Source organism: Vipera ursinii (assembly GCF_947247035.1).
Source record: "Vipera ursinii genome assembly, chromosome: 1".
Classification (NCBI taxonomy): Eukaryota; Metazoa; Chordata; class Lepidosauria; order Squamata; family Viperidae; genus Vipera; species Vipera ursinii.
Window position 1 is genome coordinate 277138322 of NC_139512.1, and position 25275 is coordinate 277163596.

The 25275-nt window shown below is 37.9% G+C and overlaps 1 protein-coding gene across 1 annotated transcript in view; it reads left to right on the plus strand.

The window, feature by feature from the left end:
- The window catches only part of SYTL3 (synaptotagmin like 3), a 38001-nt gene that overhangs the window by 8342 nt on the left and 4384 nt on the right, over nucleotides 1-25275 (plus strand). The window contains exons 4-10 of the mRNA XM_083371223.1: nucleotides 736-800; nucleotides 14520-14571; nucleotides 16852-16918; nucleotides 19825-19891; nucleotides 21802-21929; nucleotides 22448-22570; nucleotides 23500-23678. Of these exons, the coding sequence (XP_083227349.1) occupies nucleotides 736-800; nucleotides 14520-14571; nucleotides 16852-16918; nucleotides 19825-19891; nucleotides 21802-21929; nucleotides 22448-22570; nucleotides 23500-23678 (681 nt within the window). The remainder of the gene's footprint in view (nucleotides 1-735; nucleotides 801-14519; nucleotides 14572-16851; nucleotides 16919-19824; nucleotides 19892-21801; nucleotides 21930-22447; nucleotides 22571-23499; nucleotides 23679-25275) is intronic.

A 25275-nucleotide genomic window follows, 5' to 3' on the forward strand; every position in this document is an offset into this window, starting at 1 on the left:
TTGTGCTTAAATTGTAAGCCGCCCTGAGTCTTTTGAGAAGGGCGGGATATAAATGGGATTAAAATAAAATAAAATAAAATAAATAAAAATGTGGTGAGAAAAGTTGTAAAATGGGGCAAAACTCACTTAACAAATTTCTCACTTAGCAACATAAATTTTGGGCTCAGTTATGGTCGTAAATTAAGGGCCAACTGTGTATACTTGACAGTGGGAACCTCTATTTGGGGAATCAGATTTATAGGAATTTCCAAATAGCCAGCCGCTGAAAATGGCGGAAGGGCTTGAGAAAGTGTAAGTCTGCCATTTCAGAAGGAGGACTTGAAAAACCGTTTCCTGTGGAGGAAAGAAAAAAGGGCTGAGAGTGGGTATATGTATGAGCTGATTTTCAGGAAAAACTACTTTTGTTTCATTTATTGATAAAATTGTTATAGAGCTGGGATGTTGGTGTTTGATGATGTTTGAATGGAGTTTCAAAAATAAATGGCAGCTACAGGGACTCCGGATATGAATTAGCGTAGGATTTGAAAAGAAAAGGGTTTTGTATGCTTGTGCAAAATCACAGAATGGTACATAACTGATTATGCAAGAGCTGACGTTCCACTGCTCTTGATCACTATGATGGAATAGATTTGGTTTGATTTTTAAAAAATAACTAGCCCATTTATGTCTCCAAAAATCCTCCTTGAAAAAGGCATGTATAAAATTCAAATAAATGCTTATTTTGCTTTTTTGCAGGACTATTAAAGTGAAAACAGGTGAATGGTTCTTTGAGGAGCGAGCGAAGAAATTCCCCACTGAAGGTACCCAATGAAAAACAGAAGCATTAAGTCATATGCAAGATAAATTGATTCCTTCGATAAGTTTCTCTTTCTAATTCATGTTTTATCTCAGCAAAAACAGTCTTCTAGAATGTAAATCTATGAATGTGCAATTTTATTGAGCTATAATAGCAGTAATTGAATTTAATTATTTAAATTTACCCAGCCTTAGCTATAAATGTATGCATTTGTCACTTTTTTCTGCTGAATTCATTGATTTTAGTACAGTTACAGTTATGCATATCTATTTATGTTTTGGTTGTCTTTCTTTGCAGTTGTGTCTGGTCTCTTTATGTCATGAATCCCATCACCATTATTTCCAGCAAATTTCTGCATATAGTCAGAAATATTAGAACTACAATATGATATTATGATAGTTTCAGAGAAGTCATTGGTAGGTTGCAGTTCATTTTTATGAGATCAGTCAGCAGCGCTTCTTAAAACTGTCAGAGAGAGCTTTGGATATAGGGAAAAAATGAGTAAGGTAGAAATGATATTATGACTTATTTTTAAATGAGAAGCTATTATTCAGTAATGGGAGTTTTAGAATGAACTCAGAAGAAACATTTACTGAAAATCAAAACCATTCCTTATGGAAATATGGAAGTATTCACTGTTTATGTAAAAGAGAAGCAACAGAAGTGAAAGTAGAGATAAACCCAAGAAAGCCAGCATTGTCCACTGGTGAAGGTGCTGTCACTGGATCAGAGAGCCCCAGATCAGAGTCCCTGACCTGTTCAGCCACAGATCTCCCTGGCCAGATCTCCCTTGCAGGCCAATCTAGCCCATGAGTTGCTGCTGTGAGGTTAGAATATATGCCACCTGTACCTCTCAGAAAAATGGTGGGGCAGAAATTTTAAAAAAATAAATAAGTGAGATGTCAACGCTGCTAACATCAGATGTTCTTACTTTGACAACATGTGGAGAGGCAGCTTTGCTTCTTTAAAACTTGTGTGTTACTTTTAGAGCTAGAATTAGCTGATGCTGGGGGGGAGTAGAAAGAATGTCTCTCAAGGCTGTTTTGAAATAAGAGAAGATAAGAATTTGGCAGGTTGTTTAACAGGAGGGGAAGCTTACAATTCAAACTAATTGGAGAATGTGATTTATGACGGTTAATTAGAGGGAGGAACTGTGCTTTGATACTGTGTGCTTAGGGGAGGGGAATCCAGATTTCGCCTTGACCATGATCTTTTGATTAAAGACTCCTTAAGGTAAACAATGCCTCGAGGTTCTTTGAAGAATTGCATCTGTTGGAACCATGACATGAGGTATCATTAAAATTAAGGAACTTGTTTATTTGCTGCTGACCAGGAGGTCAATTTCCCATTGACTTTCTGCAATAGAAGAAGCAAAAGGTGACCAAGTGTTGTGCCAAGGAAGTTATGATTGCCTCTCAGTAGCCACGTGGCCTCCTTCATAGAAAGTATATTCTTGGAGAGTTATTCCCACACTGCTTTCATCTAGTGCAAGACATTTGCTGAAGGATTTCCTTACCAGGGTGCATCTTTCTCTGGTGGCAAATTCTACCTGGGCAATAGGGCACAATATTTTCCAAAACACAGAACAACAATGATAATCTTGCAGGATCTAGTCTGGGCCAGTTACCAGGAACAGAGGTTTAGTCTTCCGAGCTTTCAGACTTGTGTTGGAAAATTCTCTCTCTCCAGAATAGATGTTTGGGGAATATTCTATGCATAGTATAGCCTGGTTGTATGTGGCTTTTTAGTTGTTGAAGTCGTAATTAATAACCAGTCATCAACACCCCAATCAACAGCTAAAAAGCCATACACAATCAGGCACCACATAAATACGACACATAGAATAACCCAAGGCACATATTCTGGTAGAGAGTAGTTCCCTGATGATGGGCTGCAGCACGAATACAAAAGCTCGGAAGACTAAACCTCTGGTCCCAGTGGCCCACCCAGACTGGATCCTGCAACATTATCCTGGGACGCGTATATTTGCTTTCATTCATAATGATAACCTTGTTGGTTCATGGGTGGAAAATTACAACAGTCATACAAAGGGGTCTCTCTTATGAAGGCATAGAGATTCCAAACTGATAATGCGTTTGACCCCGACGTCAGGCTCACACTAGTCATCTCCTATAGTAATATTACAACAAATTGATTTTTTTTTAAATTTAGCATATCACGTAATTTTACTCTCTGCCTTTCCTCTGGGTTGTTTTCTAAGTCATCTTTAATTTTGCTCTTTGTGAGGCTAGATGCCAATGTGCTTTGGCCTTGACAAGAGACAGATGGGGGACACATGTCCTTTGTGTTTTCAGAAGTGAAATTTTTGAGTTTTGAGTTTTTTAAGAAGAGGCTAAGACAGTCAACTTGTCTAAGATGGTGTAGGTTCTCCTGCTTGAGCAGGGGGCTGGACTAGAAGACCTCCAAGGTCCCTGCCAGCTCTATTCTATTCTAAAAGTGTGAACGTGACTTTAAACAGCAGACTTCATTGACACAAATTGCTTTAAAACACTTTAAATTTGCTTGCTTTGGTCTGACAGAGTTGTGGAGAACGTAAAGGCTTGCACAATATTTGTGCCATTGTGGTTGGCTCATGTTCTGCTTAAATATGGATGTGGGTTGTTTTTCCTCATGGGCCATCGTACCCTTCCTTTTTTTTTTTTTTTTTTATTGAAAAGTTTTACAATACAATTTTCCATTAAAAACCCCCATCCCCCTCCACCCTCCCCTCCCTACCTCCCCCCTACCTCTTCCCTCCCCCCTTACCTCCCCCCTTCCCCCCTCCCTCTTCCCTCCCCTACCTCCCCCCCACCCCCCTCCCCCCCCCGGACTTCCCAGAGCTAAATACAAGGTATATATATATAAAAGCAATCATAAGCAACCATATACTAACAACCATAAATTCTAAAATCCATCACTCTCTAACTTATATAAGAACAAACAAAACTTAACATTATTAAATATATATAAAAAAAATAGGAAAAGAAAAGAAAAAACACGAAGGAAGACTTATTCGAATGCTAGATAAAACTTCTTAACCCTATACTTATTCTGGATAAACTCAATCCACTTTCTCCATTCCATAATATAACGTTCTTGCGAGTGATCTTTCAAATAAGCCGATATCTTCACCATCTCTGCCAGGTCGGAAACCTTTAAAGTCCATTCTTCTATGGTCGGCAGCTCCTCTTTCTTCCAATATTGTCCTATCAAAAGTCTTGCTGCCGTGACTAAATTCAGCATCAACTTAGAGTCCACCACTGTAGCATCAACAATTATTCCCAACAAAAAAAATTGCGGACAAAACTTTATCCTCCTTTTAAAGATCTTCTGTATATTCCACCAGATTTTAATCCAAAAGGCCTTAACCTTTTTACATGTCCACCATATGTGAAAATATGTTGCATCTTCAACCCCGCACCTCCAACACTTAGGCTGATAATTCGGGTACATACTTGCAAGCTTTTTAGGATCTAAATGCCATCTATAAAACATCTTATAAAAATTCTCTCTTAAATTTTGAGCTTGAGTAAATTTCACATTCCTCACCCAGATCTTCTCCCACATGTCCATTGTAATAACTTCCTGAATATTTTGGGCCCATTTTATCATACAGTCCTTAACAAGCTCTGTTTCTGAATCAATCTCTATCAATGCAAGATATATCCGTTTAATGTGTGCAGGTCCCTGATTTCTAATTTGCTTTATCAGATTTTCATCAATCGTTGCAAATCCAATTTTCTGGTCTTCTTTCCACCTGGCCCGTAACTGAGTATATTGAAACCATGTTTGAACAACCTTCTCTTCTCGCAAGAAGCTATATGATTTCAAGCACCAAACATTCCTTTCCAAACTTAAAATTTCCTTGTAGGTAGTCTCATCGTGTTTGAAACCAGCATGTATATTTTCTATTGCGTGTTTTGGAATTGCCCACAATGGTATCTTACAACTTAGCTTATGTCTATACTTCTTCCAAACTCTCAGCAATGCCTGTCTTAAAATATGCGTCCTAAACACAGTACCTACCTTCTTATCATACAACAAATATGCATGCCAGCCAAACAACAAATCATGGCCCTCAAGATTTAATAACCTCGATTGCGTCAAATTGATCCAATCACTTATTCCTACTAATGCAGCAGCTTCATAATATAATTTAAAATTAGGCAATTTAAGGCCACCTCTCTCACGAATATCCTGCATAATCTTAAGTTTAACTCGTGGCTTTTTCCCTGCCCACACAAATTTATTGATACCACGCTGCCATTCCTCCAAATTAGAATCTTTCTTAAGAATCGGTATCATTTGGAATAAAAATAAAAATTTGGGCAGGACATTCATTTTCACTGCTGCAATCCGTCCCAACAAAGTCAATTGCAATTTTTGCCAACTCTCCAATTCTTTTTGAATTTTCCCCCACAATTTTTCATAATTATTTTTATATAGCTTTGTATTCGAGGGCGACAAAATTACCCCCAAATATTTAACCCTTTTAACAATCTCAAATCCAGTTAATCCTTCCAAGAAGGCCTGTCATGTTTCTAGCCAAAATTTTAGTTTTCTGTATGTTTACTTTAAATCCAGAAACCTTCCCATATTGTGTTATTATCTCTATCAGGTCCACAACAGAGTTCTCTGGCTGGGTCACTGTAACAACCAGATCATCTGCAAATGCTCTCAATCTATAGTCCTGATCTCCAACTTGTATCCCCTTAATTTTTTCCGAATTCCGAATCTTGTTCAATAATATCTCTAAAGTTAATACAAATAACAAGGGCGATAACGGACATCCTTGCCTTGTACCCTTCTCAATATTACATACTGCCGTCAGACTATTGTTAACTATGATTCGGGCAGTTTGCTTTTGATATAATGCCCTAATCGGCTGTAAGAAATTTTCCCCAAAATCCATTTTATCTAACATTCTCAACAGAAATTGCCAATTCAATTGATCAAAAGCCTTTTCAGCATCTAAAAAAATTAGCGCTGCAGAGATCTGGTTGTGCCTTTCCAAATACTCTAACACATCAACTATATGTCTAACATTATTTTTCATTTGCCTACCACTAATAAACCCCGTTTGATCCCCATGAATCACCTGTTGCAGAACCCTCATCAGTCTATTAGCCAAAACCTTAGCAAATATCTTATAATCTGTATTTAAAAGCGAAATCGGTCTGTAGTTTTTAACTTGAGTAGCATCCTGATCTTCCTTCGGAATCAATGAGATAAAAGCTGTTCTCCAAGACGGTGGCACCTTTCCCCCCCTCTGGATTGTCTGGAACAGTTCCTTTAACGGTTTTATCATCTCAAATTGTAAATTTTTATAAAAAGCCGCAGACAAGCCATCTGTACCGGGCGCCTTATCAACCTTCAAATCCTTAATTGCTGAAAGGATTTCTTCTTCTGTGATCAGTTGGTTAATCCCCTCTCTTTGTGCTTGCGTAAGGACCGGAATATTAGCATTCTCCAAATATTTATCAATGTCTTTTACCTCAATTTCCTCTTTGGTATATAATTTCGAATAAAAATCCACAAAAGCATCCTTAATAAGATTCTGTTGAAACACGACCCTTCCTTTATATTCAATCTTGTCTATATTAGAGGCCCTTTGTTTCTTCCTCAGTCTATAGGCTAACCATCTGCCTGGTTTATTAGCGTTGCAAAAAGTATTATGCCTAGCAAACCGCAGATTGGTTGCCACTTGGTCTGCCATTAATTTATCAAATTGTCCTCTTAACAGCCTAATAGCCTCTTTAATCTTCACGTCCCCTGGATTCAAAATCAAAGCCCTTTCTTTTTCCTTTATTTCATTCTCCAGTTCTTTCCTTCTGGTTTCCACTACACGTCTACGTCTATTATTCATATATATCAACACACCTCTCATATAGGCCTTACTAGCATCCCAAACCATATCCATAGAGGTACCCTTATTCATATTAATCTCAAAAAAATCCTTCATCCGCTGTTTACATTCTTCCACATTTCTCTGATCTCTAAACAAGTTCTCATTTACGCGCCACGAGCGCCTGTCTCTTTTCTCCTTATCAATCTCCAACCAAACTGGACTGTGGTCTGAAATAGTTCTTGCACATATCTTCACTTTTTTAGTTCTCAAAAAGAAATCATTAGTCAACAAAATAAAATCAATCCTTGAGAAAGATTGGTGTCTGTCAGAGTAAAAAGTATAATCCTTCTCCTGCAGGTGCCTCTCCCGCCAGATATCTCGCAATTCGAGATCATCCTTCAATTCAAAAAAAGTTTTAGGCAGTCTGGCGTGGCTTGGAATACGCTTAAAAGCTCCAGCTTTATCCAAGTGTACATCCAGAACACCATTCCAATCTCCCATAAAAATAAAAGATTTATAATCCAACTGGGTAAGCTTTGTATGAAGTAAGCTAAAAAAATCAGCTTGTTGTTGGTTAGGTGCATATAGTCCAACTAGAAGCATCTTTTTACCTTCTAACAGCAGCTCAATCATAACATATCTTCCATGCTTATCTGCTTCAATTAAATCTGCTGTTAAGGCACTTTTAACATAAACAACTACTCCATTTTTCTTATTCTCTGCAGAGGCAACAAAATGCGTACCCAGTCTCGAGTTCAGTAAATACTTTTGATCCAAAACTCTAATATGCGTTTCTTGCAAACATATAACATCTATCTTAAATTGCTTTAAATATTGAAAAACTTTCTTCCTCTTCTGCGGTGAATTTAGTCCATTAACATTCCAAGTTAAAAATTTAGTTGCCATGCATATCATCCAGAAGCCCTTGGACCACAGCCTTGATAGGACTAACTTCTTTAGGCCGTGCCTCTCCCACAGCTTGACTGTATGTACGTTGCGAAGAAACTGAAGACTTTTGCTGATCTTGTTCTATTATTTTCTTTGCTCGTTTTAAAGCAGCACGCGTCACTCTTTGCTCTCTAGGATCATCCAAAGAAGTTGTAACTTGATCTCCTCCCACACCACTTTCCTCTGTTTCCTCCTCTTGTTGTTCTTCTTCTCCAGATCCTTTTCCAGCTTCCAGGAGCGTTAATGGGGTTGCTTTTAGGACATTATTGTAGAAATCACGCGCTTGCTTCACAGTAATCAACCGGTACCTTTTACCTTCATGCATCACCATCAGCCCCTGAGGAATCTCCCATCTGAACCTTATATCTCTTTGCTTGAGCTCATGCACGAGGAATGTATAATCCTTCCTTCCCCTTAAAATCCTTGGAGGAATTTCTTTTAAAACCAAAACTTCTTGTTCAGCAATCACCACTTTAACATCATAGGCAGCTTGTATAATTTGATCTCTGATCTCTCTTTTTGCAAAATAAACCACCACATCTCTAGGCAACTTCCTCTGTCTAGCAATCCATGAATTCACCCGAAACACTTTATCCATAGCTGCTCTTATTTCAGATGCTGGCAGGTTTAATACTTCTTCAAAAGCCTCAGAGATCAGCTGCTTCAAATCTTCTTTAGTATCCTCTTTTAAGCCTCTGATTCTGACAGCAAACTGCATCTGGTAAAATTGGGCTAAGCTTAAGTCCTTCTCCAGTTTGTCTCTTACATTTTCATTCTCTCTTACTTTAACTTCTAATATAGCATTCCTTTGAGCCAAATCATCCATCTTTTCATCTAATTCTTCCACACATTCCGCCACTTTATGCACTGAAGACAAAATGTCTACCTTCATCACGCTGAGCTTCTGTTCCATCCTCTCTTCCATTCTCTCCTCCAGTTTCTCCAATTTCTCCTCCATCTGCGCAAATTTATCAGCCATTGATTGATTAATTGAGTCCAAAAGTTTATCCACAGCATCTCGAAACTCCTTCGCTGTCAGCGCTTCAGAAGGGTGCAACGCCTGTAAAGATGATTGTTGCACTGGCGAGGATCCACCACTCCGAAGAGTTTTAGGGGGAGGTTTCGCCGCCATCTTTTAATCCTCAAATATGACGCACTTTCACTTAGAGTTTAAAAAGTTCAAGTAGTTAGAGAGTATAATAAAATAAGCCTCTTCACCTTTATCTCTTGTATCGCTCTGCCTGCTCCTTTAAATCATAGTCCTTTCTTCAGGCAGGGATGGTTCGCAGACGCCTGGCTCTGCTCCAAAAAGTTCAGAGCAGACACGCCGGCCAGCTGGGAGCAACCCAGGCTTCGGGGGAGTTCAATCCTTCAGCCGCCCAAGCTCCAAGCTCAGGCGGCCTCGGAGAACTCAACCCCTACCTGGGGCCTCACCCCCTCCTCTTCTCCTGAGGAGGGGGCTTCAATTTCGCCCGAACAGCTGTTCGGCGCTGTTACGGGCGAAAAAACAAACAGCTGAGCCGCGGGCAGCCCGGGAAGGCTGTCTTCGGCGCCGCGACGCCACCGGAAGTCGTACCCTTCCTTTTTAAAAAAAAGCTATCGTGAGAATTTTCTTAAGTGGAAATTTCTATACACACTCTTGTCAAAGCTGCCTATACCATATATTAGTGCTTAGTTGGCTCCCCCCACCCCCCCACCCACCCCAACACCATCATTAATTCCAGGGCAATTCTCTTGGAGAAATACTGGAAAATAGAGGCCAAATTGAGTTCTGTTCTAGTTGCAAAAAAGCGGAATTTATCCAAAGGCATTGCTACTGTTGAGACACAGAAGGTGATGAGAAACTGTTGCATACGTTTTTAGTGTATGTTTTTTAAAAAAATGATAGAAAAGGGAAGAAAGGAAATGGTGAAGGTTTCAGCGTATTTGAAAGACCAATCGCAACAGAGATACATTGTGGAATGGAGGAGATGGATTGATTATATCCAGAACAAATATGGGACTAAAAAGTTTCATTTAGCATTTGAATAAGTAGTGGATCTATATGATGTATAATTAGTTTGTAGTTACTTTATTATTATTCGGACAATTGGGAGTTAAAGTGCAATAGAATTTAATGTTTTATTGTTGTTAGCATATTTTAGATTATGTTTATTTGTATTTTTATACCCTGTATCCATCTCTGGGAAGTCGGGGAGGGGAGGGGAGGGGGGGTTGGGGAGACGGGGGGGTGGAGGGTTTTTTTTCTTTGTACTCAAAATGTATTTTAAAACTTTTCAATAAAAAAGGGAAGAAAGGGAATGCAATTTAAAGGTGGTGAAAGGAAAAGAGGAAATCATGAAAACAAATTAGTTCTATTACCATTTTTTAAAACATAATAGGAAAATAATCTATAAGTGAATTCTAATTACATTGCAAATGCATATGTTAAACAGTGTTTATAGGAACAATACATACCGTATATAAAAATCTAAATCTAAGTATATAATTAAAGTAAAACCCCCCAAAAAAGTCAGTATTATTTTTATTTGTAAATAAATATAACATAATGTCATAAGAACAAAGATGTTGACTTTCACAACTGTCTAAATATGCAGTGACTCATATAATTCCACGTTTTCCTAGAAAAACATTGGACTCCTAGCAGTTTTCAGTGCAAATTATTGAATGAATTCATAAATTATTTTATGAATTCAAACAGTGCCCTCTCTTGGCCCTTTATCATAATGCCAAAAAAATTATTCAGTTTTAATGCAATCGAATGTAATATAATCATTATTATGGTAAAATTTAGGAAAAAACATGTTAAATTATTAAAAGCTTATACTAATCCAGTTCCAAAATGCAGTGTAAAATTAAACTTTCCTGTCAGAGAAAGGACTTCCCTTAGCACAGAACTACCATATCTACAGTATATGTGAACTATAGAAATCCAGACAACCAATAAATAACTCTTTCTATGATGATCTGTTTGCATCTTTACAATCCAGATATAGCAAAGTCATATTAGCAGAATGGACGAAGAAGATTCCTCCTCACATTTGTGCCTTCAAAATCTGCTTCGCAGGTAGGAAGATTCCCTGCAGTAGATTGGGATGGAAGCACAATGGGGTGTGATGGAAAGGAAAGGCAAATTTAGTTGTAAATGTTGAATTCTACTCCTTTAGTCTTGAATATCACCCAGAATTAGAATTCAAATAAACTCAAATGGTCTTGTAGACATGTTTTAACAAACTGATTTCTCAGTCTTGAAAAATGAAGAAAAATGAATGGGAAATAGTATCTCTTGATTAAAAAAAATAATCTAAACTTTGGAACAGTAACCAGAAACTGAATAAATGTAAAAGCTGGTCCAGAAGTAACCTACTATCCATGATTGTGCTTATGTCCCATTGAAATTAGATGATTTCAATATGTTTGGCTGCAGATGTATAAAGAGATAAACCTTAGTTACAACTCTCTTGAAGCCAAAATAATTTAACAGACTAGTAAGTATTAATAATAGCAATAATTATTATCTGTTAATACCTCTTGGGTTCAATTTACAGTATTTATTACTGTACAAGGCCAATAAACTTCTGATATACTTGACACAACGTTAAATATAAGGAACTACAGAAAATAGGATAATAGAACAGTTTCATGTTTTCATGGAAAACTAATCACCTACACTTTCATTTACTGCTTAATCATAAATTAATTTTAAATCTTCAGTACAAATGCCTTTTTATCTAGTGCAATGCTTTGTGGCATTGGCATAGTATTTTTCACATAGTGCAAGAACATTATTTGAAAAACAAGTTACCTATCTGACAGGCATAAATAAATAAGCAAAACAAATGATCTTTTTAGAAGAGATTTCCAGGCTGCGTTTCAATTGACATATGCAACATGACTAACCATGACAAATATAAGAAAATAAATTCAGTCCAGCAACTAATGCTTTGTTGTTGTTTGTTGTTAGCTGCGAAGTCGTGTCCGACCCATCGCGACCCTATGGACAACTTTCCTCCAGGCCTTCCTGTCCTCTACCATCTTCTGGAGTCCATTTAAGCTCACGCCTACTGCTTCAGTGACTCCATCCAGCCACCTCATTCTCTGTCGTCCCCTTCTTCTATTGCCCTCGATCTTCCCCAGCATTAGGCTCTTCTCCAGGGAGTCCTTCCTTCTCATTAGGTGGCCAAAGTACTTGAGTTTTAGCTTCAGGATCTGGCCTTCTAAAGAGCAGTCAGGATTGATCTCCTCTAGGACTGACCGGTTTGATCGCCTTGCAGTCCAAGGGACTCGCAGGAGTCTTCTCCAGCACCACAGTTCAAAGGCCTCAATTCTTTGGCGCTCAGCCTTTCTTATGGTCCAACTTTCACTACCATACATTGCAACTGGAAAGACCATAGCCTTGACTATACGCACTTTTGTTGACAGGGTGATGTCTCTGCTTTTTAGTGTGCTGTCTAGATTTGCCATGGCTTTCCTCCCCAGGAGCAAGCGTCTTTTAATTTCTTGGCTACAGTCCCCATCTGCAGTGATCTTGGAGCCCAGGAAAATAAAACCTGTCACTACCTCCATTTCTTCCCCATCTATTTGCCAGGAATTGAGAGGGCCAGATGCCATGATCTTGGTTTTCTTAATGTTAAGTTTCAACCCAAGTTTTGCACTCTCCTTCTTCACCTGCAACAAGAGGCTCTTTAGTTCTTCTTCACTTTCTGCCATTAGAGTGGTATCATCTGCGTATCTTAGGTTGTTGATATTTCTTCCGGCAATCTTAATTCCAACTTTTGATTCATCTAGCCCTAACTAATGCTAGCCCCACTATTAATATGGAAATTTGGTGAGAGTAGAAGTAAAAAGAAAAAGCTTTAATAAAAGGGCCTGTTCAACAAATTAACAGATAGCTCTAGGTATTCGCAGCCTAGTTGGGAACATTCCAAAATCCAAAATAAAATTATTGAAAATACTATATCACTCTTCGCCATTCCCCGAACTTATGATAATAACTGCTTCACTTCCAAGGCTCAAAAGGAAATTATGAAATTATTTTATGAATGCCAAATTATTGCTTCATTAAATCAATTATTGATTATTCCAACTTTTCACATAATTGGTTATCTGGCATTTAATCTAACATTTTCATACTAATTGGCCATTTTCTCTGTCACTGAGCTAGAACCTCTTCTTAATTTAATAAACTATATAAATACTATGAATAAAAATACTCTTTATTGCTTCGTAAGTACAGTAACTCATCAGAGCTATGATGAAAATAGTAATGATAGAAGGAGAGTAGATTTGATGCACATAATGATGAAAAGATGCTTCACAATGACCATTTTATGGGATTTCCAAATTCAAATGAACAGAAATCTAGGGCATAATATGCTAGCCACTACAATAGTTGAAGAAAAGCTCTATAATGTTTACTTATAAATGTGATGGTATTAAATGACACTAGACTAGCTCAAAAGAAACTGGAAAGGGTTGTAAAATATTTGGACTGAACAACTGAATTACAGAGACAATGGACTAAACCAGCAATATTTTCCCTCATAATTATTGGAACATTAGGAACTATAACAATACAATTGTAAAAACAGCTGACAAAATTTACAAAAAACAAGAACCACACACACATATATTATGGTGATATTTGAACAATTCTTAGGCTTTGGGATAAAGCTTGAATTGACCCTAAATTATCAAGACAGCGTTTTTTCAGAAGAGAAATCATCATCAACCTCATCCTTTATTTGCAGTCTGGCTAACAATTAATCTAAGTATTTAAAAATGCTCCTGCATTTAGCCTTTGGAATGTTAATTCTACTTCCTTTCACAAAAAACCTTTTCTCAACTTTGTAGGTGTGTGAATAGGATCATTTCATTGTTTAAAGCTAAGAAGGGTCTGAATTTTGGGGCTGCTTAGTTTGTGAAGTAAATTTGAAGAAGCCATTTCTGTTGATTTAACTACTGATCAAACTGATTAAAGCTCTCAGTTCTGGTGAGATCTTTTCCTCCAGTAGCTGTTCTTCTTAGGACAACAGAACTTGAGTTTTTCTCGATTCATTCTTCAATGTCCAGTTTTTATGACTCTAGCTCTGGTATTGCAAGTTAGGTTGATTTATATAGAAGCTCTCTTTGTATATGGATTAATGAAAACTGCAGTAGCATCGCTACTGCCAGAAGACTAGCATATACACACTTCCCTGTTTTACTGGCACACATGTTATGAAAGATCACATGATTAACCAGTGTGAGAAAATAATTTTTATTGTCAGCTTGGTTGATTATGCCAAAGAATTATTTTCTATATTGTTAATGATTTACCTGATGCAGAATGATTTTCTTTGTGGACAGATATAAGAACACATTCCAAATGTAATTGTTAATAATCAATGCTTTTATTGCTTCACACCATTCATCATTTGCAACACTGATAGATTGAATCACATGGGTTGACTGTGTTTTAGTTGACTGCCTATCTGTAGTTTTTATAATCAGTGAGATTTTTTTTTCTAGCACTATTTGTACTGAAAAGTTGTACAATATTTAAATGGTGTTACATACGAAAGTTGCTTCTTTTCATTTTATCATCTTGCCTTAATGGTCTTTACTTCTTTTTCATTTTTCCCCTGCTATAGTTGAGGTCTCCATAATCTATTATAATACAGGGGGTTGAACAGAAACAGGAAGAGAACATTTTAAACCACAAACATTTTCTTACTGGCAATATCAAGTAGTAAAAATGCCGGAATTCACACATGTCATACAACCCGCCTTGCCTACCCTACAAGGTTCCATCTAAAAAAGGTGCCGGAACTTCGTTCAGGGCGTTCTATGACAAAAAAAGCCCTGGCTACATCTATTAAAAAAAATTGGCACGCGAGTACAAGTTTATTGCTATCAGTGACCTTGAGTTCTTTTCATTCTTGATAGGTAGATATGAAACTGCTGGAGCAAAACTCTTGAAATCTTATCAGAAATTAAGGTAAGGACAAGGAAGTTGACGTGTCCTACAGACGTTTGATGTAGTACTAAGTGCTTATTAACCTCTGCAGGAAGCCTGTTGAGGCTTCTAGTGCAGTGGTAGGCAACCTTGACTCTTTTATGACTCGTGGACTTCAACTATCAGAATTCCTGAGCCAGCCGTGCTGGCTCAGGAATTCTGGTAGTTGAAGTCCACGAGTCATAAAAGAGCCAAGGTTGCCTACCCCTGTTCTAGTGAACGTGGGTAGAGTATGCATTTCATTGCCATGGATTCTCTTTACATATAGAACTTGAACAACATCAGCCATAGCAGCATTTTACCACTTGGCCTCATTCAGATATATATAAGACTTGCAATTCTTGGAATTTCTAAGTCCAACTTTAGAAAGGCTTAAATATAAGACGTCTGTGGCAAACTGATTCATGAAATCTCCATTTCCAAATATTTACTTGGGGAAATTGCTTCACTTTTCCTTGTGTTACCTTTCGAGCCACTAAAACACTGCCTTTTATTTCAGTGTTGCAGTCTTTAGACGAGCGTTTCGGTGTGGCTCTGTAATTACGGTATAGCTTTTGCTATAGCCACAACTCCAACAACATTGGGGGTAGGGGAGGGATAAAGGGGTGTCTCTTTAACACTGTGACCCTTGATACTGTAGGCTGTTCTTGCAAAGTTGGTAAAGGGGATTAAGTTGTAAAGTTTTGTTTTGGTTTCATTGAAAAAGTTAAAGGTTAAAAAGATTAAAGCTTAAAAATAAATACCAAGGCCAACAGGAGTGTGACTGACAGATCATAAATAGTATTACCTCTTGAATGTTGAAAGTAAACTGGGGAGTTGGCTTTCAGTCACATATTTAGTTTCAGTCCTAAATGTTTCAATTTAAATGCAATGTCGTATTTTACACAGATTAAAACAAGCACGTCTTAAATGAGATTTCCGTGGCATTTCATGTCCTAATGTTTCAGTCACAGACATGATCTCAATGACAAATGTCCTAATTCCTTGTTTCAATCACAGACGTGATCTAAGTGACAAAAGTGACAACTTCCCCCCCAGCCCCAAACCACAGACTCTTTAAATATTCTTTGTAGGCTACATACATGACTTACCAGGAGTCTAGTTTTACCAAAGGCAGAATTTTAAGCATTTCTGATGGGTCTTACCTCTGAATGATTAAGCTATGTTGTATTCAGGTACAGGTAGATGCAGGTAGATGCTTGACAACTGATTTTTATTTATGATGGTTGCAGGGTCCTGGGGTCATGTTATCACCTTTTGTAACTTCCTGACAAGCAAAGTCAACGGGCAAGCCAGATTCACTTAACAGCTGTGTTAATAATTTAACAACTGCAGGGATTCACTTAACAAATATGGCAAGAAAAGTTGACAATTGGAGAAAACTCACTTAACAAATTTCTCACTTAACAACATAAATTCTGGGCTCAGTGATGGTCATAAGCCGAGGAATACCTCTAAATTCACATCATGGGTAGGCAACATTTTAGGCAAGCAGTGGATGGATCTATTGCCAAAGCGAGTGAGAAGCGGTAGCAACTTTCAGGCAGTGGAAGTAGTGGTGAGATTCAGCCAGTTCGCACCACTTCAGCAGAACCGGTAGCTAATTTTTTGTTGCCCAGGCCCAGAATGGACTTCCAGAAGTGGCATCCACGCAAAGTACTGGTTGTTCACATATTTGAATCCCACCAGCATTTTTGAGAAACTGATAATATTAATTTCAAACCATCATGATAATAGGTTCCTTTGCTAATGCCATTGGGGAAGCTGTGAGAAGAAATATTTATCTATCCATGAGTAGATGGACAGATGAACCTATTCCAAACTAAGGTTCCATGTTCCTATAAATCTTAGGTCAATCTTAGCTTATTTCTCATATCAAGAAGTAGTTCTTGCACTTTGTTTGAATTGGGAAGTTACCATGGGCTGAGAAGATTTATCTCCTAAGTTTTACCTTTACTTCATTTTCTTAGTTCTTCCTAATAAGTAAGTGTGGAAACTGGTCAGAAGTCACTTTTTTTAGTGCTGTTATAACTGAACGGTCTCTAAATGGACTGTTGTAAGTTGAGGACTTGCCGTATTGTATTTTATGTGGGTAACTTTTTATTATTCTTCTATTCTAAATATTGGGTGGAATGACTGAATTCCTGAATTCTAAAATTGGGGATAAATAATGAAATATGAAGGAGACAATTCAGGAAATGTAGCAGATATATTTGCCAATCGTTTTGTTTATGTTGTTTTTCCCCCCCTTAAAACTCTTAGCAAAGTATCGGTGATTCCTCCAACTCCTCCACCTTTTGCTGAATCCACCAGTAGAATAAACGTATTGGTAATGTATCACTCTAAAATTCTGTTTGACCAATCACCTACTTACTCAAAAAGCTTTCAGCTATCATTGATTTTGCGCTTAATATGTTTTCTTTAATCTTATACGTCTTTTTGTCTGGTAGTCTCCAGAAACTGATCTCTATGCATGATTAATTTCAACCCCCAGCCTAACATAGTAGGCATAGGTATTAATTTGTATGATCCTCCATGTATTAACAATTAAGTATGAAATAGGGAAGAGACTAGATTTAAAGAACAAAAATAGATAGGAGTCCTCCCTCTCTTCATGCTGTTCATTTTTCTGCCATCCATCTTTTCCAATGTTAATCATGATCAGGTAAAGGAAGTGAATGTCTCTGAGAAGGAGGCTGCAGTAGCAGATAGAGGTCCACTATCACCTGGGAAGCACCTGAAATGCTATCAACCGAGACAACACTGAATAAGCTGTATTTTCTGTAACTATCTCATTGACAACTTCCTATTTGATGTTCAGTTTGACCTTCATTTCATTTATTTACTCTTCTTCTTGTCTTGAACAATAACCATGCTACAGTTGTTTTCTGTAGCAATTTTTCCCCTTAATTTGAAAATGAATTAATTTTGATTGCCTTTTGTTTAGTCTGAGTTTCCTCTTCCACACTCAGAAATATTACAGCACACTCAAGACTGAGTGGCTGTGCGTACCGGCATCTCGGGATATTCAGAATATTCCATCTCTCTCTATGGGGGGTGAGTTATTACCCCCCGTAGATAGGGCTCGCAACCTGGGAGTCCTCTTTGATTCACAGCTTTCTCTAGAAGATCATATAGGAGCTGTGACTAGGGGGGCCCAGGTTCGCCTGGTGCGCCAGTTGCGGCCCTATCTAGACCGGGATGCCTTGCGTACGGTCACTCATGCACTCGTGACCTCTCGTTTAGACTACTGCAACGCTCTCTACATGGGGCTGCCCTTGAGGACCACTCGGAGGCTCCAACTGGTGCAGAATGCAGCTGCGAGAGTTGTGTTGGGAGTCTCCCGATACTCCCATGTTACACCTCTGCTCCGTGAGCTGCATTGGCTTCCAGTTGTTTTCCGGGTGAGATTCAAGGTGCTGGTAATGGTCTTTAAAGCCCTACATGGCATGGGTCCGGAATACCTTAGGGATCACCTACTGCCGGCATCAACTTCCCTCCACCCAGTGCGCTCCCACAGAGAGGGCCTCCTCAGGGTGCCACCGGTCAGAGAATGTCGTCTGGTGGCCCCCAGGGGGAGGTCCTTCTCGGTGGGTGCGCCGGATTTGTGGAACCGTTTACCGGTTGAGCTCCAGATGGTGCCCGACCTTTGCTCCTTCCGACACGATCTAAAGACCTACTTGTTCGAACAAGCCGGCCTGGCCTGATGGGTGATGGGTTTGGTTTTATTATTGTTTTAATGTATTTTAATCTATTGTTGTATTGGGCACTTTGTTTAATCTCTTTTTAATTTTTGTATTCTTGTATTTTAGTATGTATTGCCCTGTTCACCGCCCTGAGTCCTTCGGGAGAAGGGCAGTATACAAATAAAATTATTATTATTATTATTATTATTATTATTATTATTATTATTATTATTATTATTATTATTATTATTATTATTATTTCCCATTGCATAATAGAAGTATTCATGGTTTATTCATCTGTCCCATCTTCATGACAAATTTAATTTAATTAAAATGGGATGACAAAGTTATTTAGTCTGTATTACTTCTCTTCAGTTTCTCAAGATTACCGTGGTTAGCAGTACATACTCTGCAGCCAGTACCCCCCCCGAATATAAGGCAGGGAGCAGTATTTGAAATTCCCATGAGCTAACCCTGAGTCATACTAGTTATAATGTTTGATTACTTATTATTTGTATGGGGTAAATTTTGCCTTTTTTTGTAATTGTGGAGCTTTGATTCCCGTTTTAAGCCTTGCCTGCCAAATAAAAATAAGTGCCTCATTTTGAAAGTGACTAAATATTTAAGTTAAAATGGGTTTAAAATTTTTAATGAAGAGAATAGTGATTAATTTTTCAAGTAAAGTAAGAATGTGATTGAAGTAAAGAAAACTAGAAAGTCAATGGTATGTACTGTGATAGAATTTACTGCATTAGAATTCTTAGATTGAATCATATTTCCAATTTAAATATTTCCAAAAATGAAATATGAAATAATAATCATTTGCTAGAGAAACAACCTAGAACTAAGAAGAAACTTCCTGACAGTTAGAACAATTAACCAGTGGAACAACCTGCCTCCAGAAGCTGTGAATGCTCCAACACTGGAAGTTTTTAAGAGGAGACTGGACAGCCATTTGTCTGAAATGGTATAGGTTTTCCTGCCAGGGGGTTGGACTAGATGACCTCCAAGGTCCCTTCCAACTTTACTATTATGATTATGATCTGAGCAAAAATCCAGATGATCACTAGATGGCAGCAAAGTAACAAAAATACAGTGGTTATTTGGGGTTTTTTTTACAACTCAGATTGGGATATTGGCTGATTTATAAGATTACTATGGTAAACACTGTGATCTTTTAGATACCAAAGGACCAGACAGCATCTGTTTTTTGGCACAAAAGCTGACTGGGTGATTTTTGGGCCAGTCGCTATTTCTCAGACCAACCCAACTCACAGGGTTATTGTACAAAAAATAGGAGGAGGAAGGAATATTAAGGCAGGTTTGTCACCTTGAGTTGGTCAAAATATTTAAAAGGTGGGATAAAATATAATAATAATAATAATGCAAGTATAGATAATTTTCTAAAAGCTTAGACACAGAAATTATAGCTCTGTTTGCAAGTTTGCGGTTGCGTTTCCCTGACAATTTCAAAGAGGTTATATGATCCAGGAAACCTTGAAAAGCTAGCTCCATTCTATTTATTTTTTCTTGTCTCTTTCTCTTTCAGGAACTTAATCCAGGTTTCCACAAGTCTATGGAAAACATTTTTCTGTCTTTTACCACACATTTCAAAAGTAAGGGTCTTTACTATTTTGAAATAAGATGTCATTTTAAAAGGATAGATCTAGTCATCTGGTAGCTAAAAGAACAGTACTATAATTTACTACCTATCTTTTGGCTTCGGGGGATTTAAAGAAAGAGATTCACAACCAGTATCAAAGGTACAGCTGACTGAATCTTAGAATCTGGATTGGAACTTCAAGATTTGCAGTGTACAAGGAACAGTAGCCTTCCTTCCCCTTATCCCCCCCAATGCCATTCCTGAAGAAAATAAGAACTTCTCATCTGACACTTCCCTTCTGAGGTAGAATCCAAGGTGGCCATGACACTGGATTAAAGTGCTTCATCATTCATTAACAACGTGTATTGATAGATTCTAGTGAGGTTAGTGAGACTTCTTAGTTATGCCCCTTCTGATTATAGTTACAGCTTGTGGGACTGAATTATTGACCATACTCCAAAAATATACATGCAGAATATGAGAGGTTAGACCTGCCCATCATGAAGAATTATTCTTATGTCATTTGAAAAAGTTCTACATACTCCCACCCAAGCTAATACAATTTATAGTCACTTTTAATTTCTGCCCTTTGTGACAATATTAATCAAAGAGGTCAATACATTTTTTTAGATTTTGCACTGCTACAACATTCATTCATTCATAGAAAAATTATATGGCTACCTAACTCACTGTCAATGACTCCGGGTGGCTTATCACAATACAAACCCACTAAAACCAACAACAACAAAGACTATAATCCCACCTTCACATCCTGGTGACAGAAATCAAACTAATCATTTGATGGGCCCCATCCCACCTGGGTCCCAGGCTCATTGGCAAAACAAGGTTTTCAGGGCCTTGTGAAAGAGTGTCAAAGTGGGGGCAAATCTTATCTCTGGGGGGGATGATATTCTTGAGACATCTTATGCAATAAAAATTCACATATAATTTGCACCTATGCTTATTTGAGAAATAATTGGAACAGGGATTTTCCCCCTCCCCCTACTTATCAACAAGTTTACTGTTAAGTCAAACGTAGAGCTACATAAGAGAAAATAAAGAGCAAATCATGAAGCATTTTCTAAGTTCTTACTCTCTCCAGTTTGTAACTCATTCTCCGTTCTGTGCCAATGTAGACTGCAGTTTTTACACAACTGCCTGAGAGAAATTTTCAATAAACTGACTAAGAGTCACTCCTTTGAATTCATACTTCTTCTTTGAAACTGTGCTATGGATAATTGTAATAACAGTAGACTCCTGTCAAGAGAGGAAAATAATAGAATAAAAATTGTATCCTGTATGGATGGATACTTACTGAAATTGTTACTTTCAGTTTAGACTATTTTAGGCAGAACTTGCTACCAGGGTGTGTGTGTTTTGATTATATGCATGTTGTAGACTCTCTGTTGTGTGCCTGCTTCCTACATTAAGCCCCATTAACCCAGGATATCTCTAAAACAGGGTTTTTCAATATGTGTTCTATGAAGCACTAAGCTTCTGCAAGAACTCAGTGTGATTGCTTGAGAGACTTTTCCATGGACAAAAAAAGTTTATCCAAATGTAGCCTTTTTTTGTTGTTGTTACTAAAGCTTTGTCTTTTGATCTACGATTGATTGGAAAGATGACTGGTTCAAAATCACCCAGATAGCTTTGTGGCTAAGGTGGGACTAGAATTCCCAGTCTCCAGCTTCTAGCCTGATGCCTCAACCATTACACTGAACTGGTTCTCTAATCTAAGCTATAGTAATATATAATTGATATATTTTAATAGGTCTGTTTTAGTTTCATAAAATGCAAACAAGAATATTATACTTCAAATGCTGAGAGCTCAGCTTTACAAGTATTATAAGAATTATAAATTTCAGACATAATTATGAACAAACTGAATTGACTTTTTAAATTCTCTGACTTTTTTCCCTCTAGAAATCTCAAAGTCACAGAATGATGTGGCCAACGAGAAATACCTTCTCACAGCAAATTATGGGCCACAAACTAATCCAGTGAAGGACAGGAGAAGCCTATCTGATACCGCTATTGATATTTCAACTAGGGTACAGTACTATTTAATTATATTAACTATGCAATATATTAATGGAATGTTGGGTATTCTGTACTTGAATCACAATCAGATTTGCTGAGAAAACACAACAAGTTCTGTGAACTGAATAAATTATGCAAAGAAAGGAGGTTTACAGTATATAATAACTGTAATCGCATTAGTGTATATGTGGGAAATCATAGTTTATCTTTCCTCCCCAATTACAGATGGGAAGGGGAAACATCCACATGGAACTCCCAGATCTTCAGTGTCTCCATTAACCTCAGACTGTCCATGGATTCACATGCAATCCATTGCCAAGTACGGCAGTGAATGGAACTAGCTCAGTTCCTTTTTAAACTGTTCATTTTGCTGGGCATTGTTTTAGTTATCAACTGGTTCACGTTATTGAATCATTCAAGTTTAATCACTGACTGTATCATTCAGCATTTCAGAAGCCCCCTTGTGTTCATTTTATAAAGTAGGATTTTATATATTACGGTATTACCTTTCCTGTTTTTATTAACAAAGAAATGTTCAAGTATCAATGGAGAACAAGATGACAGTAGAGTTGCTTGCATAAAAGCATCAAGTGAAGAAGGCATACCTTCCATTATTACAAATAATACCTTAATTTGTGGAGATAAAAAACGTGTAAGTAGTGATCCTATTTCTCATGTTTCTATTACAGTGCCTGGAAAATGTACAGGATTTTTTTTAATGCTAGGCAGTTTATTAACTATCTTCCCAAAGACATACTATATAATTCTCAAGAACATGTACCAGTTCAGAAAATAATCTGTTTCAGAGACAGAAATAATGATATAAACTTAAATATTTCTTTATCTTTACAATGGGCCTTTCTTTTATTTTGGTTATCAGAATAGAGTGCCACTTCAAATTAGTTGTGTGGGAAATCTTATCTCCTTCGGATATTAAGGTTTATTACAGTTCTGACTTGGGTTGGACAAGTAATAAATGACAGTAAAGAGATGCAAAAAATCCCCCTCTAACCCAGTGCTTTTCAACCTTGATGTCGGGCCTAAGCCCAGAAATGAAACAGTGATATCCAATTGAGTCCATTCCTTTATTTACTTATACCTAATTGATAGAATCTTGCCAAATGACAGCTATGTCTTTCTGACCTACTAGATACTGTATAGCTTGAGCAATTCTAGGTTGTGGCTACCCCTAACTTCTTCCACCTTCCAGTTTGGGACTGCACAGTCTCTTAATCTGGGCCTTTTTCTGGGAAATCTCTCTGTTGCCAAAAGCCTTCCCCACTGCTCCTGCAGGTGTACACTCCATCGCAACTTGGTTACTTTAAGGTGTGTCGTCTTCAACTCTCAGAATTCCCCAGCCATCATAAGATGTATGAACATCATCTTCCCTGTATGCTGGCTGGGGAATTCTATGCGTCGACATCCATACATCTTGAAGTTGCCAAGACTGAGAAATCTTGTTCTAACCCTTCATGCCACCCAGACAGTCTAGACTTTGGGGTCCTAAATTAAACCTAGAAAGCAGACGATTATGCACTTGAGACCCTTTTGTGTATTGTCTTAATTCACTGTTTTACACAGGGTAGTTTATGCAGCATTACCAGCACTTGCAGTGGGGCTGTTGACTTTGAAAAAGCTGATGTCTGTGGTGAAATAGAATTTGCCATTAGATACAATTTCAAATTTGGCTTTTTGGAAGTATGCATCAGTGCCTGCAAGAATCTGGCTTATGGAAAGGAGGAAAAAAAGAAATGCAATCCGTAAGTTTCTTTTGCTTACTTTTTTTTAAAAAAATCTAGGATGTATTTTAATTCTAAAATAATATTATTTGTGAAGATGCATCCCCAAGGGGGGGCCAGGAGGAGATGCATGTGATGAAATGTATACCATGATGCAAACTCTGTCTCTTATGAGCTTGTATGTGATGCTGCAATTGCCCATTTCATTATTTTGATATCATTGCCATTAGGAATGTACATCTGCGGATACATGGGTTGTATAGATTTTTTTTTAACCTAAAACAAAGATCATTAATAAGATTTATAATAGGCTTGCTTTAATTTTTTCTAGTTAGCTTTTATTCACCTCTAAGTCAAATTTTTGAACTATTACAGGACTTGGGTTTCTTGGCTAGAAACATTTCCAGATCCTCTGATCTGCAAAAAGCAGTGGTGACAGTTTTTCACAGAACAAATCTCACTCCTTCTGCCATGGCTATCCCTGCATTTGAGCATGTTTTTTCCCCCCGTTTGCCCTTAGTCTCTCCAGAAGACCAACTGACCAACCTAGAAATACTCCAAGCCTCTCTGTAGGGGAGACCTGTCACTTATGCAACCAACCGGAAAGGCTGTTCAAGCCTCTCTTTCAGGCACCAGCCACACTCATCAAGCTGGCCTTGCCACACTTTCAGGAGTGTGATGATTTTGGATGGGAGTGAACATCTCTGCCATTAAATTGTCCTGCAGGAAAGCTGTAAGGACTGGATCACTCAGGACATTTGTTACTAAGACAAATAAAAACTTGGCTTAATTCCTGAAACAATGCCAATTATGCTGGCAACTATTTATGCAAACTCAGGGATAGCTGAAATCTTAGATGACCATGAAGAAGAGCCAATAAGGAAGCAACATTAGTAATGTTAAAAAAATGGCTAAATGTTTCACTTCTTTGATGCCCTTTGCAACTGACAGGTGTTTTGTTTTCCTTGCTTTAGAAAGAACACACTCATAAGCTACTTTGCTCCCACCTTTGTTTTAACATGGACTAGGCTAATTCTTCATCATGCTCCCTTGTTTCTCCCCCCTCCATGGATTGTAATGCTATAGCAAATGTTAAGTGTTGTGTAAAATCAGAGGGCCGGTTTACCATTCACTGGGGTGAGTCAGGAGTCATAACGATACTTCACTCATAGTAGCAAAGCCAGTTTGGTGGAGTGGTTAAGCCATAAAGCTAGAAACCAGGAGACCATGGCCATGACCATAGTCCTGCCTTAGGGACAAAGCCGCTTGGGTGACTTTGGGGCAATCTCTCTCAGCCCCAGAAAGCAGGCAAGAACAAATTGCTTCCAAACTCTTGTTAAGAAAACTTAAGGGACTTGTCAATACTATTCAGATGGACAGACACACAAACTTACTAGCAAAAGTATTGTTCTTGTTAGTTGCGAAGTCGTGTCCGACCCATCGCGACCGCACGGACAACCTTCCTCCAGGGCTTCCTGTCCTCTACCATCTTCTGGAGTCCATTTAAGCTCACGCCTACTGCTTCAGTGACTCCATCCAGCCACCTCATTCTCTGTCGTAGCAAAAGTATAATAAGATATAATATGCTACATATGTATTTAAAAGAGATATATAGACA